Source organism: Merops nubicus, unplaced genomic scaffold, assembly GCF_000691845.1.
Source record: "Merops nubicus isolate BGI_N331 unplaced genomic scaffold, ASM69184v1 scaffold7042, whole genome shotgun sequence".
Classification (NCBI taxonomy): Eukaryota; Metazoa; Chordata; class Aves; order Coraciiformes; family Meropidae; genus Merops; species Merops nubicus.
The window spans coordinates 62,058-79,470 of record NW_008595632.1 but is presented as its reverse complement, the minus strand read 5'-3'; the positions used below and the strand labels follow the sequence as shown (position 1 = coordinate 79,470).

The 17,413-nt window shown below is 35.7% G+C and overlaps 1 protein-coding gene across 1 annotated transcript in view; it reads left to right on the top strand.

Moving 5' to 3' along the window:
• GPHN (gephyrin) overlaps window positions 1–17,413 on the top strand; it is a gene marked incomplete at its 5' end in the record, with an annotated part of 198,412 nt that overhangs the window by 128,405 nt on the left and 52,594 nt on the right. The window contains one exon of the mRNA XM_008936124.1: window positions 16,479–16,521. Within this exon, the coding sequence (XP_008934372.1) occupies window positions 16,479–16,521 (43 nt within the window). The remainder of the gene's footprint in view (window positions 1–16,478; window positions 16,522–17,413) is intronic.

Here is a 17,413-nt window from a genome sequence, read left to right as displayed (position 1 = left end):
GGGAAAGAAATCCTATAGATAACTGGAGAGTCCTTTTTTTAACTTGAGTAATGTCTGAGTGAGTAATAGTATAGAAAAAATGGTATCTTGTAGAAAGTGTTTCTTAAGCAATCAGTAAAACTGTTGGGTTGCTAGTTAACTTGTGTTTGTGCACTCAAGAATCACAGCACTTTAAGTTGCCTAGGGACATAATCTGCAGATTTCTACTGACCTATATCTGGCCTTTAGTCATTGAACTTTGCAAGTTATTCTGGTTTTTGGAGCAGTGAGATTGAAGAACATCTCATTGTCAACATGATGGTTCTGAGCACCTAAAAACAAAGATACAGAGGGAAGAATAGGTCCTCTAGTGGGGTTTTACATTGTACCTCTTGCAGAGTTAGAGTAAAACCGGTAATTTTAATGAAAGAGGTTGGTAAAGCTTCACCCTAGAATACCTTTTTGCACTGGGAATAGTGCTGTCTGTTATTTAGAGAAGAATAGGATTAATAGTTCTCTTCAGACTCATTTTTATTTATTTTACAATTACAATTTGGTTGATTTGTTAGTTTGTTTTTTTTTTTTTTTTTTTCTTTGAATAAGATTCCACCTTAAAAGGCATAAATTTGGAGTTTCTGAAATAGCTGGTCGTGGAAACTTAATGAACCCCCTGCTACTATCTCAGTGCTGGAACCACCTATACAGAAAACCTTCTGAGACCCTTACTGTGCCACCATTTGTTTTTTAACAATGTTTTCTTTTCCCCACTGCACAACCAGGCTCGGCTCCCTTCGTGCTCATCCACCTATAGTGTTTCTGAGGTATACTTTGCACGTGTTCTCTCACACAGTCGGCCTGCTCGCCCATCACACTTCTCTGATTTTATTTACTTTTTTTCTTTTTCGCATTGCACTGTGCACAAGTGGGGAAAAATCAGCTGGGGGGGCAGATTTTGCATGATCAATCTGCAGCCATGTTTAGCATGGTTTTAAAGTCACTGTACCAGTCTGGGACCACCATGATGTGTTGTCTAGCTAGGCAACTGCTACATAGCATATGAGCATAAATTATATAATAAAAGCATCCTTAATTATCTCTTTACATTAAAATAAAAATAATAAGCTTATGGATGTCCAGGCTGCAACATGCTTCACTGGTTAGTCTGACCCATTTCCAGCCAGTGAAACTGGAAAGACTCCCTAAAGATGGCCATCACATTATGATTACTAATTACCTGTCTAGATATAGGTGGGTTTACGATATCTGAAGCTTATTATTAATTTCCAAAGCTCTGGCTTGGGTCACTACCTGCCAAAACGCATACACTGTTGTAAATACTTTTGTATCAGCTTTATGTTAGTCTTCTATAATAAGGTATAGTACTGTCTTAGCAAGAATTGAGAAGAAAAATACATTCGGTTTTAATTAGGGTGGAGGAAAAAAAGCAGAAAGATGTTAAAATAAACTAGAATTCACAATATCATGGGATAAAAACAGAGTATAAAATACTGTCAAATTAATGCCATAACCCACTGTGTAAAGGTTAGGCTTCAGCATATTATTATAATTGATAAATGGATGAGTATCAAAAGGATGGACTTGTGGTTTTCTGCAATACTGAATCAATCTTGAGCACATGTAGTTATTTATTCTGTATTTTAAAAGACTCCCTTAAAGTTGACAAGATCTCATAAAAAGATGACAGTTTGCTCTATCTCACACTGTGAGCCAAATTCTAGACCTGACGTGAATGTTCTATTATTAGGCATCACACAAAATGCAAACATCAGGAGCTCACCTACTCAGTCACTTTGTCTCTATGCAGGAAGAGCTCTGTGTAAGCAGTATCTTACTGATGTGTGTCTAATTTGTTCTCTAAAGCTTCAACTTCTCAAGCAATCATACCTTATCCTTAGTAACAGAAAGGGGTTTTTTTTCTAGTTTTAGTGTATACACAGGCAAAAGATCTAATAGAAAAGTTTTTAAGAAGAAAGATGCTTACCAGTTTTTCTGTCACAGATAAATAGTTGCTGTCTGGCTCCACCAGGAGACAAGTTGTTTTAGAGATAATCAAGTACATATCCTTAAAAAGCACCTGATAAGTATTCTGCAGTTTGTTGTGCCTTGTTACTGTATTATATGAAAGCCTCACTGTTTTTAGCATGACTATCATCAAAACACCAGTATGAAATAACTAGTACTATAGTCATACAAAAAGACACTTTTCTAAGCTAATACAGGAGCAAGAAATAAAGTTTCGTGCTTAAGGATGCAAGATGAATGCCATCCTCACTCAACCAGCCATTCTTCTGAATGTTCTGCATGAAATTAAGAAAAATCACTGGATCAACAAGCATTTCAGCTTGATGACACTTTGTTTCCAAGGAATCCAGCCATTAAGTTCACATCAGCAAAAATGGTGATTACAGAAATGCTTTTACAGATTATGAAGTAAGGCACTTTCAGGGAAACTGGACTTCACCCTGGAACTTCAGCCATTCACCCTTTTCACATTCTGGAGGGATGACTGTCTTCAAAAGAAATATGAGCCAAGGTATTGTGGCTGGTCAACATGTATGGGTCTTCTGCTTGATCAGATTCCAGAAATGTTTTCCTTCTCCAGAGCTGTCAGGCTGTAGTACTAATGGGTGATCTTGGGATAGTTAGCATCTACCGCAACTGAAGAAGAAAACTGGAGTACTAAGTGCATAAAAATTTACTGAACACTGTCCACAAAGGATGGCTTTGCAATTTATAATAAAAAGTATGCTAGCTGAAACATCAAGGTGGCACTGCAAGGCTGTGCAAGCAATTCATCCTTTATACTCTGTCCAGAGGAAGGATTTTCATATCTAGAATGCAGAAAAGCTGGCTGCCTAGTGAACTAGATCTTGACGTGCAGTTAAAAAAATTTCTAGCTGGTCAGAATTTCATGGTTATGAACCATACACTGCGAGACATAGACTGCCTTCTTTTAAACTGCAAATGGAAGATGTAAAATCAAATACGGATACATTCTTCTTTGGTGGGAGGATAGCACCCTGTGTATTTTTGACCAGACCATTTGAGCCAATGACAAATCCAAAGGAACAAATGAAAACTGAAGATCTGTGGCAATTGAAGCTATTTGAAGAGGCAAGGAGGGATTGAAGATCCTGTGGGATCCATAGAGGATTTGTAGTGTAGTTTATAGCACTGAGAGAGACTTTTCATTCAGAAATAGACCTTAATGTCAAGATGCATGTCCAGCAATGCTCAGTGTCTTTCATTTTGGAAAATAGGAAAGGCTGCTATGAATCAACAACATCCAGAACTCTAAGTTATATGATACAAAATCTCCTGAACCTTGATTGTTAAATCAAGTCCAAAAGCCAGCCATTAGTTTTGATCAAAGGGAATAAAAGGAATAATGTTGTATTGCATAATGTCTCGTATCGAAGGAAAGAAGGACCACACTTTTAATAGGATCTCAAGGTTGTTTCTTGTGTCTGAACCTATTCCTGTGGCTCTTATTCCAAGAAAATGGAATTTTTCTTAAGCTGATTATTAAGCACCAAGTTTAGAGCTAAATTTTTTAAGTCCAAGTCATCACCCAAGTAGCTTTGGACCATCAGAGAACACCAGGAACACAGAGACGAAAGAAATTCAATCAATGCTGCTGGAATTCAGCTAAACGTGCCTTCTGACAAAGACACAACAAAAGAGAAAAGAAAAGATGATCTGTTATAAACAATTTCTGAAATATATTTTTTGAAAATAGACATTGTGGAGTCACCATAAGAAATTTCCTTACAATTTTAATTGTTGAGAAATGTTCTTGAATTGGATTAATTTGCACTCCTAGAGATAAGATTGCTGAAAAGAAAAGTGAGTGTACCATCAGGGATTTTTTTCTGCTGTGAAATAGAAGGTCTATGACTGAAGAAGTAAAAGATCTTCCAGCAGAAGAAAAACTTGGGATCTGTGTATTCTGCATTGTGAAGGATTTGAGGTAGAATTTGTTCCCTGATTTTCTTCATAGAAGACAGCCTTTTAGAGGCTATTTTGCATCTCAGAGTCCAATAATACGGAAAAGCTTCTTCTCACATCTTCCTTTTTCTTGTCACCAATTGCACTGGTGAAACTGTGGATGTGGTCAGCTGATGCCTGGGGGAATGGGCAGAATGTTTTTGAAACCTCCTGCTTACCTTTAGTTACAGAAAGGTTTTCATAGTTTGTTGAACTCCAGTCATTATAGGATAGTAGTTCTATGTACCTACCTACCCCCACTCAGCACCTTAACAATTCAGCTTGTCTAGAATGAGGTGCTGTCTCATTCTGTCAAGTGAGTTTCTTTAAAAAGTGATTCCCTCATGGCAAAAGAAGTAAAACTTTAGTTCTTTAAAGTGATATAATGATAAAATATAAATTCATATTCTCTTTGAATTTCACAATATACAGCAAAGTTTTTTTCCCCATTCATGCAAACCAGCTAGCTTCATACCTTTAATTTTTGTAATGTTAGCAGGACTGCTTAAATGATTTTTCTTAGAGTAAAAACATTAATTAGGAATGATACTGAATTAGGAGTTGTGCAGTATACTATGTGTGTAATATATCTATAACTTAGTTATTATCCAGTTGTCAAAAAATACAGTGATTTGGTTTTTAATAGCAATACGTTAGAATTCATTAAGTCAGGTTGGTTTCACTTACATTTTTAGAAATATTCTGGCTTCAACTTTTACCTTAAAAATACCATACAAAATGTAAAACTAACAGATGGACCAACAATGGTCTGTAATTGCCTAATTTATAAAATTATGCTTAGGTGGTATTACACAGCAGCCCCATTTTTTATCCTCATTTGTATCTTAGACTTTTTATTACCAGCATCAATCTCTCTCTCTCTTTCCCTCTCTTCTGGCTTCTGCATGCGCTCTGTGTTTGGCTAAAAGCGTAATGAAGGAAACCTTTTGATCTGCTTGTTGGAAGTATAGTGCTATTCCCAGCTTTCTAAAAAATGTTATTCAAAGAGAGAGACACTCAGGTCTGTAGCTTGCCATATGTTTTATTTAGCCTCACTGAGTGGTTAGAACATAATGCTATGTGTTGTGAAAGATCTGCACAGTTTTATCATAAGTTAGTTTTCTCCATCACAAAGTACACTGTTTCCATAAAAACAGTTTTGAAATATTTCTTGGCTCCATACTGATTGATGGGATTTGATTGTATACTTAGCATTGCTAATAAAACAGCAGAGGCTTGTATTATCTTACCTGATAACAAGAACAGGGGGACCAGTACAGGGAATTAAGTATCAACAGTATTCAGAATGGATACCTCAGAAATCCATTCAGCGTCTGCAGGAAGGTTTTTAAGTGGTCTAGGTTAAAGCATTCTATACAGTATTCATTGCAAACTGTTAAGTAACTGAATCTTGTTCTTTAGAACTTACTCAAGCCAAGTAAGAGACCGTTTCTCCTTCGACCTAGGCTAGTTTGAATAGAAGGCAGTGCTGAAAGGCCGAGAACGGCTACTCTGACTTTCAGATGTTTACTGTTAGCATACAACCTAAAATTCAATTTTTTTCTAAGTTCACCATCAATACCTGTTGTAAATCTGCACTACACAGCACAGCTGACATGAGGATGGGAAGACTACTTATTTCTTAAGGGCAAAGGGAACTACTTCTGTCAGTCAGATTTAAGAGCATCCTCAACGTGTGCACAGTAAGCCCAGCATTTTGAATTTACTACTTACCTGCAAATTCTGCAGGCAGGACTTCCAGAAGGCACTTTTGGCTTTTTTTTGGAGTGCATTATTGCAGTAATCTGTTAAGGGTATACATGGATAACTTCAATGAATGACATCTTACATATTTAAAATAAAATTAATTTATAAAAAAAAAAAAGAAATGTTATTATATTTGTACCTGAAATACAATTTATCTTTGTTTACCCACTGCTAAATCTCAGATCACATGCATTCAAAAATGTGTTCATACCTTAAAAATAAAAGCAAAATGTTACTTAATCCTACAGCTACTCTGTACCTGGTACGTACCTTGTGACTTAAGTTCAAGCACTAAGTTCATTTACAAAGAGCTATTTAACATTCAGAAGAGTGGTAAAAACTGGCATCTCATTTCATGTTGCAGATTTTGGCTTAAACCTTAGCTACTCAACTTATCAAAATTGTAATACTTTTTGTGGATTTTTATTATGGTGGAATACTTCCCGGCAGTGCATTTATGAGAGAAAATAAAGAAAATTTGAAGTGTCTCTTAGGAAGCGTAGGCACTAAGAAATTGATAAAGTCACAGCTATTTTCCAGATAATGTTACTTATGTTTCTATATTCTAAAAAAATCAAGTAATTCAGAAATAATGTCCATCCTTCCCAGTGTGGAACTTTACAGTCCTTTGGGTTTTGTTTCAGGACAAGTCTTTATGTTTCAATACAAGATGCTCGTGTCTGAATTTTTCCCATTCTTTTCCCACAAAATAGGGAGACATTTCACCCTGCCTTATGGTAGAAAGGTGCAATCCTTTATGAAACAAATTATATCAAGTCAGAGAGCTATGAATGTCATTTTCCCTTTTCATTCGTTATAATTTAAACTCATGTATGTAATCCACATTTGCATTTTCCGAAGTCAGTCTTTTCATTATTTCTCTGCAATTACATCCCTTTAAGCAAAGGATTTTTTTCCGTTTTCTTTTCCTGTACCATACCTTGGACTGTATGGCATCAGAACTGGCTTGATTAGATATAAATGTGAGCTTTCTTTTCTAGACAACCACTGTTTTGTTTTAAACCAGTAGCAAGCCCCTCACCAGCATACAATGTTTAGTATTTGTTTGGATTTTACTACTTAAATCGGTTTGTTTGAGGAGACAGGCATTGGTTTGTGTTCTCTTACACAGGTAGTAACAATCAGTGCAAGCAGATTCACCTAAGCAGTTTATCTTCAGAGTCAGGTTCAGTGATAGAATCTAAGGAAAATTAGTCTAGAATCTGAAATAATAATAAATCAAACTAGGTCAAACTCCTATTGCATTGCTATTGACTGATGTAAAATATCATATGTTTGATCTAATTTACATTTATTTCTAGTGGATAGTGTCTGTTTTAACACATGGAAATCGAATCAGACATGCACAGTACTGTCAGTATCAGCAGTGTATAGCTCAAATTTCCATGGGCTCCCATCAGTGCTCCCTACATTATCCTCATGTTTTTCCAGTTTTCCAGATGCAATCTTTTAACTTGGAAACAAGGGGTTTTGCTAAGCATAATTGCCATGAAGTTTTTCAGTTAAGAGCTGGAAAGGAGAAAGAATGTCCTTACTAACAGTATTTTCCATCTTCCTTTCTCTCCTATGCATTTCCAAGATTCAGTGCTGCTAGAAGCTCAGCCAAATTAATATTCTGTTCTCAGGCACATAACTGCTGTGGGGAGGCTGGTGTTGTCATTGTGGTGGACCTTGCAATCCAGACTGCCAAATTCAAGATAGCACTAAAGGAATCTTATCCTTTTGAGCCTTTGAGCCTCAAAGCAAAATACTAAATGCAAATCCTATTCCTGCGTTTGTAGTTTCAAAAATAATTTCTAACTTGGGTTTGACAGTATAGTTCTCAGTGCAGTTTTTGCTCGATTCCAGCCTCTCCTTTCCATAGCTTGTGAACCCTCTGAAAACATCACATTATGCATCTGTGATGATTCTGATTTTAGTTTAAAGATTCTCCTCAGAGGAATATAATCTGTGTTTCTGCCTTAACTCAAAGGCAGAAACCTAGCTCTTCATACAGTAAGTCCACTGTACTGATGTTTACTGCTCAGGTCGATTCATGGAATGGAGATTTATTTTCCTTACAGTTGTTGCTCCCTAGTTTGAAGCTTAATTTAAAAGAGCTTCTACATTTTTATACTTGAAAGTGTGCAAGTCTGAGGTTTTGGCTGAACACTGTATACATCAGTGACTATAATATACATGACATATATGATTATCTTTACCTGTGTGTACTAGGTTTTACTCTTGCATTGAAGCCCTTCAAATTTGATGCTCTCAGCTCAAGTAAAAATGTTAAGCTTAACTAAAATAAACTACTTTGTAGTTACACGCTAGTGTAGAAATTCTGATCAGACCATGTGAAATGTATATTTTGTTTCTGCTCATGTAGTTACAAAAGTAGTCCAACCATTCACTTTAGAATGATAAAAACTATTAAAATATCAAACCAAAATTGCCAGCAAAGGCCAATGAAAATAGCTGAAGTTTAACTTTGAAGATGCTTTAAAAGCAGGGGTGATGGCCTTTTGTTGACTCTTTCCACCTAAAGATTCATTGCTTAATTGGCTGGTGTCCTTTTGCAGCCTCTCATTGTTTTGGTTTTGTTGTTACTGTTTTCATGTCTTCACATTCTTTTAAGCTAGAATGCAAAGAATGTTACCTGGGTAATCAGCTTCCAGGAAGATAAGACAGTAAGCATGAAATATGGGCTGTAGGCTTTAGCAATTACAAAGTTTAATTCAAAATCATTCGAAGGTCAATGGGAGGATGTTTTTTCACTCCCACAGACCTTGGATCAAAGGCATGGAGGTCCACAGGGCTAAGGGCTTAGACCAGGTAGGAACAAAAGCAGCAGAAGCTAAAAGTTCCAAACACTGACATTTATTCAGAATTGACAGTATCTAGATATTAAGAAAACTGAATTGTGTTTCCCAGTTGTAGCAGATGAGGTGAATGGTGACTACAGCTATCCTGCTTTCAGTTCAGGAGACAGAAAGCATGATGCCGTAGCAGAAGGCACTGAATGTGTATCAAGGAAGACTATATTGCATTTTCTGTCTCTGTATTAATGGAAACTTTGTGTTTCATGCTGGAAAAACATCTTCATTTTCAGGGCTACTCATTTTCTGTGTGTCCTTCTTGAGACACATAGTGAGTGACATTCAGATATGCTGAGCGCTCTAAATGTAGTTGAGATAACTGGCATCTGAGAGGCTTTGCATTCTGTAATCCAGATACAGGCATGTCAAGTTAGATCTGGTCTAGATGTCTCTGGATCTCAGTTTCCCATTTGTAAAATCAAGTCATCCCTCTGCTTCACAAAGATTTTGTAAAATGAATTCTTTCATGTGTATTAGGATGTTTTACATTGTAGAACCAAGCATAATGGAGAAATCTATAATGAACTAAATAATTCTCCATTCAGAAGAGTTTGGATAATGATGTTTAGAAGGTGAAACATGAAACTAGGTTTTGAACAGGGAGATTAGAATGAAATAGCCTTATCTTGTCTCATACAGAAGCCCTGCTGAAATTAATTATAATTAAATCATAATGCCTACATGCAAAGGAAAAAATAAGTTGCACACAAAACACTGATATTTCTTAAATGCTGTGTTTCACTTCAGCTTGCCAGTTTTGTCTGACTCTATTTGAGTGACGAATTTATTTTAAAATTCTGATTTTGAGGATCACGCCATTCAAGAAAAATATTTTCTTTTTTTTTTGCAGTAATGTGGAAATCTTTTTTTAAATGCTTCATTGAAATTGGCTGTTGCTGGGTTAAGAAACAGAAATATAAAAATAGTTGAACTTTCAAGTAAAAGCAAAATGCTTGTAATATGAAACATTTTTAAATGTCAACCTTATTAGTGCATGCCAAGGGTTAGAGAGTAATTTGTGGTGTCCTTGGGGACTTGAATTTCTATACATCACTTAGTATTTTTTAGTGATTGACAGCAGCTTAAAGTGCTGGTTGAACTGGAATGGGCAAGGAGTTTAAAAAGTCTTTATGCTGATCAGAGGGTCTATCTTGGGACATCTAGGATATACTTGTAAGGCTGAGTGATTCATCAGACAAATTGCTAGTGTGTGAGATTGTATGAAAAAAGGCAAATAAATCCCATCTCTGTGGCAAACAAGGACAACAGAAATCTCTTTCTCTTGTGTCTCCTTTAAAAGAAAATTTATTCTCCCTGCCTTTATTTACACTATCTACTTCTCAAACTGGAGAATATTTCCAAGGCTTTTGGGTATTCTTTAAGATTTTCTTTCAAATAAATAAAATACCTTGTTCACAGCTAATAATACAAGTAGTAGAACTTTTCATTTTCCAAAGTGCAGTGTTCCTAGAGATTTCTTGTGTCTTAGAAATCCCACTTGGATTCAGTTAGCACAGGTTAGAAATATCTGTTGGAAGTTGTGCACACATTATTTGGCAATAATTTTTATGTCTTGCTTTAATAAGGGGTTTAGCTTAAACAAGATGACTGTCCTCTCCATATTTGGGTATTATAATTAATGATGCTTCTCTGAACAAAACCAGTATAATCTTGAATAAACCCTGAACAGCCCCTAAAATGTCACATAAATGTGCTCTTTCCAGTGTTACTCATGCAGCGTATCTGTATGCTGTCCCATACTCTTAAGAACACAAAATTCATATTGTTTTCTCTTACAAATTTAAACTTTTCATTTCAATTCCTATGAAGAAATAAAAATAACTTCTCTTCTCTTTGCCTCTTTTTAGGCTCACTTATCAAGCCTATGATGTCCGTTTGTGGCCACAAGTTTGCTTTCCCATTAGCTTTCTGACCAGCAGTTTACTGTTTTATCTCTCATAGGTCTTCCCACTTTCTCATGCAAAGAAGTTACAATTTGAGTTGATGTGTAAGATTTTGTGTGAACCCTCTTCCAGTAGTAAGCATTTTGATTTTGCATCTCCAAGACAAGTTTTTATTGAGAAACAATGAGTAATCAGCATCTTATTTGCATTCCAGAAAACTTCCCTTTGCCTTTTCATTTCATTTTGTTCCAAATATTGGACAATATCTTTTTTTTTTTTTTTATGCTCCTCCTGTAAAAGAACCAACCCAGCCCTCATGTTTCTGGAGCGTATTCCACAGTCCTGTTGGAACAGTAGTTATGATGAACCATAACCTGACCACAGAATGCCATGTATGTGTTCATAAGCTGCTGGGAAACAATGATCAAAATTAAATATACCTTTATGTGAAGTGTAAGTGTCTAGAAAAGAACTCAGAAAAATAATAATATACGGATAAAGACATAAAGGCATATTCAAGATTTGAAGATTACTTTTGTTCAGTGTCCAGTCTACCAATCAAAACAATAAGTGGTAAAATTCTGCTCCTAAAATTATTTTGTCTTCAAATGATTTTTTGCATATTTCTTCCCACTGACTCCAAATGAGTAGTGCCATGTCCAGAATACTACATTATTCATGTTTTGATTTTGGTGAGATGAATCCCACCAACAGTGCTGTTCCTTCTTAAAAATGTCTGCTGCTATCAAATTCCTCGAGCTCACTTTCCTTTCCCTTCCAGGGGTGTTCTCAGGATAACAAGAAAAAATAATTCTGTAGTTTTGAACTGACTTTGGACTTAATTCAGATGGCTGTAAAGCATACTCTTCAGAACCTTGCATACTGAGCCTAGTGTAAAAGGGCTGTTTGAATAGGAATACATTCCTGAAACAGGAAGATTCCACCTTGCAGGAGGATTAGTTAATCCTCAAATACTTGGTTAAATGTTTTCTGAAGTAAACAATTCCACATTTACTTTTCCTGTGAAATTTTTTTAATAACCTCATTTTTTTTATTCCATATTAATTCAGTCAAAGCAGTTGTCTCTGTTCTTAAGATTTAAGTATTTTTTTTAATTAACTAACCATCGTGTTCTATTACATTTTTCAGTTTGCTCCTAGTTTAACTTTATGTGTATGGCTTAGAGTAACAGGCCAAAATCTATTTTTGCAGTATTACTAAACAGCTTTGAGACATTGTTATTCATGGTTTAGTTTTATTTTATTTACAGATACTGATTAATGTATGTTGCACTCCTAGGAGGGGAAATTCAGGCAAAAGACACAGTGCAAACTCCTACAGTTATAAATCAGATAATGTGTGATTTGAAATTCATTTAAAGCAGATGAGTATTTGAGAGACCATTCAAATGGTATGTGCAGAGAGTACATTGTACAGGACTGAGATCATGTAATCACTAATAAATCACACATAGAAAACAGCAACAGCAGCAGTATACTTTCCCACATCACACAGAATAAATCGCCTTCATAAAGCTGCTGAAGTTTCAAGGAGAGGTTGTATGAGTTACACATTTTCTCACTGACAGTAAGTTGTAGTAGGTAAACCTCATAAACAGGCCTGGCTGGTGTTTATGAGGCAGAGGAACTTCAGCTGTAACGGCTGCTGTGCTTTGCATACCCTGCTTCCTTCATTACAGCTTGGCGACCCATTCCCTTTGCTGTAGCTGAGCCCTCCGTGTCCCCGTGTACGTTTGGGTTTCTGCTGGTGGTTCCACATTCTGCATGCTTTCCTAAAAGCAAAGCAATGCGCTTTCCCATAAACGTCACAGATTATGGGTTAGCCTCCTGCAGGCTTTGTGTTCCTGAGAAACGGGCTCTTTCTGGTGGTGATAACTCACATCTTGACGTCACTGTTCTGGATTGTTCTTCATGTTGTGAAATTGAGTTGAAATGTACTCCCGTAAGAGTTAGCTTTTCATATTGGGCTGGAAACTCTCCATCTTTGTGTAGCAATTTGTTTTATTATAACCAATGGCTTTTAATTGTACCTCCCATAATGAAGAGCTGACTTAATACTCTGTGCTAATCTTATTATGACTTTAAAAAGGTAAGTAATTTCTCTAACCATTCCTAACAGTCATGGTAAAATCTTAAAGGATTTATCAATTTTCATTTTTTTCTTTATTTTTTACATGAATTTTTCACTTGTAGCATAAATTTTTCTTTGTGTCTTCCTCTATTTTTCTTGTAAAAATTTTTATGTGGACCGATTTTTTTTTTTTCAGCAAAACATGTCGTGTAAATTTAAATAAATCAAATTTAATGCAGTCATTGATTTCAGTTTTTCAGACCAATCATGATTGATAGATACAAATTGTCATCAGGACTCTTTATTTTACCATTCCCTTAATTTATTTTTGAGTACTTTATTTCACATTCTGTTTGCTACTTCAGCCTATGGGAGAAAATTTACTCTGCATTCCAGCACAATGAAATTCTATCTTAAAGAACATAAAATCCAGTTCGCTTAAAAAACGGAGTAATGTGAATTGAATATTTTGGGTATGGTTGCATTCTACCTCAAATACCTAGGGGTATGGTACTGGCTGCTAGCTCACTGTATCTTCTGACAAGGTGCATTGTGAGCCAAGAAGCTGTAGGATGGACAAACAATAAATTTATACTTTCCCTGTGAAAGGAGAGACAGTCATAGGTTGTTATTTCTGTAACTACCTGTGAATTAGAATAACTGTAGTAAAAAATACTAGTAATCACTTGCCCCAGTCAGAAATATACTTGTACTTAGTACTAGCTGTGGAAAGAATACAGATTTTTTCATAAATGTCACAAGTAACAAAGGAGTAAAACATATAAATAATGAATATGATATAAGGCACTTAAAGCACATGACCCCATTTAGACAAAGCTCCATTGCTGCTAAAACTGGATGTGTTAGAAAACTTCTGGGCTCTCCTCAAAATCATATTTTACTGCAATTTTGTTTAAAAATAACATTTAGTATATGAATGTGCAATTCATATTAAACAAACGGAAGTATTATGTAATAACTAATTTCTATGTCAGTTATGTTAAAACATGGTTTGTATTCTGCAGCTGTGAGCATAGGTTGGGAAACAATCAAGTCTAGCTGATCAAGCCTTTTATTTTAATATCATGGATTCCTCTTCTACAGCTGCTTTAAAATTTGTGGGAAGCAAATTATTTCTCATACTGCATATGTTGCTCATCAGGTGAGTGATAACATGGAAACTGTAGGTTGGGTGTAAGATATCAAAAGGTAAACTCAAAGTCCTCTGTGTGCACAGAATTAAAAAAATGACCTGTAAGAGGCTGCGTGTGAAGCCAGCTGTCTTTTGTTACCATTGTCATTTGGACACTGTAAGAGCAAAACTTTGTCAGCACGTTTTATATTAGAAGATTTGATCTGCAAATCTCAGCTGCTCTGTTCATTATAAATCTCTTGTTTTTGTCCATACGCTAGCTCCACTATAGGTTGGAAGGGCTTAAAGATGAACTGAGGAGGAATAGAGGCTACAACTCGAGAGTAACTATTACTGCTCAAAGGAGCTGTTTTCCATTCGCAAACATTGCTTTGCGCTATGGGTTTGGGCTCCTTCTGTTCCTCCACTTTGTTGAAGACTTTCTTGACTTCCATTTTACTTCTTTAGCACTGTCTTTGTCTGCTAACATTTTTCCTCCTTCTCTAGTAGCTTTTATCTGTGTCCTTTGGATCACATATTTTACTTAGTTTGTTTTAGTAGATTGTTTCAAATGTTTGTGTTTTGTATTTTTTTTGGTTTTGGTTTTTTTTTGCCTTTTTCTTTAGGACTATGTTGTTACCTCACTGAGTTTCATTCCACAGTTTGCTGAATTGCTTGGTTATTTTGCAGCAGGCCCATTCTTCATTTTCTCTTTTCATATGGTTTTCAGTGAGAAATAAGAGAGCCTCTTCCATTTTAAACAGTAGTCTTACACACATAGGCCCATGTCTCCTTTTGCACACACCATCTTCTGCCTTGCCACGTCCACCCTGCTTCTCTCTCTCTCTCTCTCACTTTGTGCCTCTCTCTTTTGTGCTTTCTTTCCTACCATTATACCATCTTTTTGGTCCAGAATTGTCCTTTGGTAAATTTTAGGTAAATATTTACTTCTTCCAAAGAGAGTTCATGTCATGCCTTTGAAATCTGGTGAAGCAACTCTGGGCCAAATTTGGGCATCATTAATATTTTGTTGGCAGTTTCCTTGTATAGTATTTTTGGTGGGAAGGAGGGAGGGCTTGGGGGGTTTTGTTGGTTTCTTTTAAAAAAAAGTTTTTTTTCAGGGAAGGACACCATAACCCACTCTAAGTTGCAACATTACTTTCCATAAGTTATTCCATTACAATGAGTAGACTGTGTTGCGCTGTAGAATCTGATTTTTTTTTTTTTTTTTATGTGAATATACATTTGGGGCAAGCTGCTGTGGAACAGAAGAAAGAGGTTAAAAAGTTGGGGCACAGTTGTTTTCAGCCTTAAATGGTTGTTCCTTTCTGAAGATAGCTTTTTGGAGGTTGAATGTGTACCATTCTTCATTGATGATTAGATCATACAGACTCACTTTCTAGGCAATTTTTCTGTAACTGTAAGTTGAAACTGTAGTCTGAAAGATAATCTGGATTCACTCCTTTGCTTTTTCAGCAGAGACAAACATTCTGCAGGGAAGTTACACCCTCAGTGTCACCTGTGCTATTCCACTTCTTTCACCACATGTACACAGTTTTACTTTATTAGTCCTCTCACTGAAATTTAGTGAATTCATTTGTCAATAAAGTAGAAGAGAGGAGGATGTCAATCATACTCTCTCAGAGGTTTGTCTTCCCATAAAGTTTATTTTAGCTGGGGTTTTGTCCACAAAGAAAGCTTTTTATTCAAGTGTTACCGGTTTAGTCAGCTGCTCTGCCAGAAGATATATTACTCTTCAAATTAGTTGATCTAAAAACTTGCAACTTTAGTGTTACTATACAGTGTGCTATCTTTCCAAACCTGAAAAGAATTAACAAGAACTGATGTTTCAATATAGATAGATTTTAAACTGTGTTGTGTTTACAGGACTGATTATCTTCAAAAAAACATTTTTTTAAAAAAAAACCTGCATGGTAAACAGATGGAACTCTAAATTAGTGTTACTAGAATATTAGACCAATGTGAATTCTCCAATTTTCCTGGAGTCAGACTAATGTATCTGGAATAGCACAGGGGCAGCTAAGTATCTAGGAAGAGGATTTGTCATTCTCACACAGTTACTTTTCAAAGTAGAATTGCCCAGTAAAAGTTGTACTGAACACAGCGTTTCTTTTAACCATACAGAAACTGAGTAAATTTATCTGACTCCAGCCAGGAGCTTTGTATACAATTGTGAGTTGCTTATACAATTGTGAAGAAGGCCTGATTAAATATCTACAGAATCAACACAATCTAAATTGAGTATTTTAAACTCTTTCTGTGATACCTGAAGATATCAATAATAGAATTATAAAGCAAGTCATGATAATGTAGTTGTGTTAGTATTTTGTCTAAACATAAAACAAGCCCTATATTCAGAGTTACTGTAATTACAATTGTGTGAGAAAATGTGGATTTTCTGTTTAAAACTGGAGCTTAAAACTTTATTTAACCAGTGTGTTCTTTGATTTTACTCTATTATTGTCCTTAGGCCATCTTGTTTCTTATGAGGAGGGAGTAGAATCAAATTGCTTGAATCAGATTCTGACCATCAGCTACTCTACCCTTCTGCTTAAATATCCTATGTAGAGCTTGTAAGAATGTTGCTGAAAATATGTGTAGCCTCTCTCTTAGATCCCAGGAGCTTGCCCATTATATCTCTGTATTTTGCATTCTTGTTAACTTCTGTAGCTCATAGATTCTGTGCTCTCTCTGCAGGTCCAGTCTAGGTGCAGCAGCAAGGAGAACATCCTTAGAGCAAGTGAGTACTGAAACTTCATAGCTTTATTGAGAAACTAAGACTTCTCAGAAGACTGCAAATGATAGTCAGATGAGAAGTGAAGGTTATGACTGGGACAAAAGTGGGTTTGAAGAAGAAATTTAATAGCTTAAGACTATGAAATTCAGTCCAAAGAGAAAAGCTTCAATAGCTCATGGTGTTTGTGTATTAATGGATAGTTGCCTTTTAAATTGTGTTGTTTGTGGTGATGTATTGTAAATGGTCATATGTGTGCAAGTTTTTTGGGCGAAAAGAATCAACACTCAAAGGAAAGGAAAATGGAAATTCTCAAGTTAAATATAGAATTTTTGTTTTCGTACGTGAACATGAAATTCAGTGTTGGGTGACATAAAGCCAAAAATGAAAAGGTTGAGAATTCAGATTTGATCCATAGAACTTTTTCCTTAATTTGCTCAGTTCCTTTCCTTTGTTTTATGGGAATATTTCCTAATTAAAAATTTCTACCACCATGTGTGTGTATATATAAAAGCAGAAATAGGAAGTTGTTCAGGTGATAACAGAGAAGGCTGCGAAGAATTTCCTACCTTGTGCAGCCAATTGACTTAGCTGCTTCAAAGCCAGAGGATTATTTTTTCATAGAAAATACTCCTTAATATAAATAGTTATTTTTAGAGCTATCATACTTTTGACATTACTGAAATACAACTTGGGAAAGGCTGATGAGTTGTTTAATGTCATTTACTTGTAATTTAAAAGTACCACTTAGTAATTTTGGAGTTTAAAAAATCATTAGTTGTTTGTTTCCAGTCTGTTTAAATGTGTGATACCTCCAAAACAAGAGCTAACATTTATTAGTAGGAGAAGTAGGGAGAGAGAAGGGCTAGTAGTTACACATGTCTGTCTCTTTTCTTCA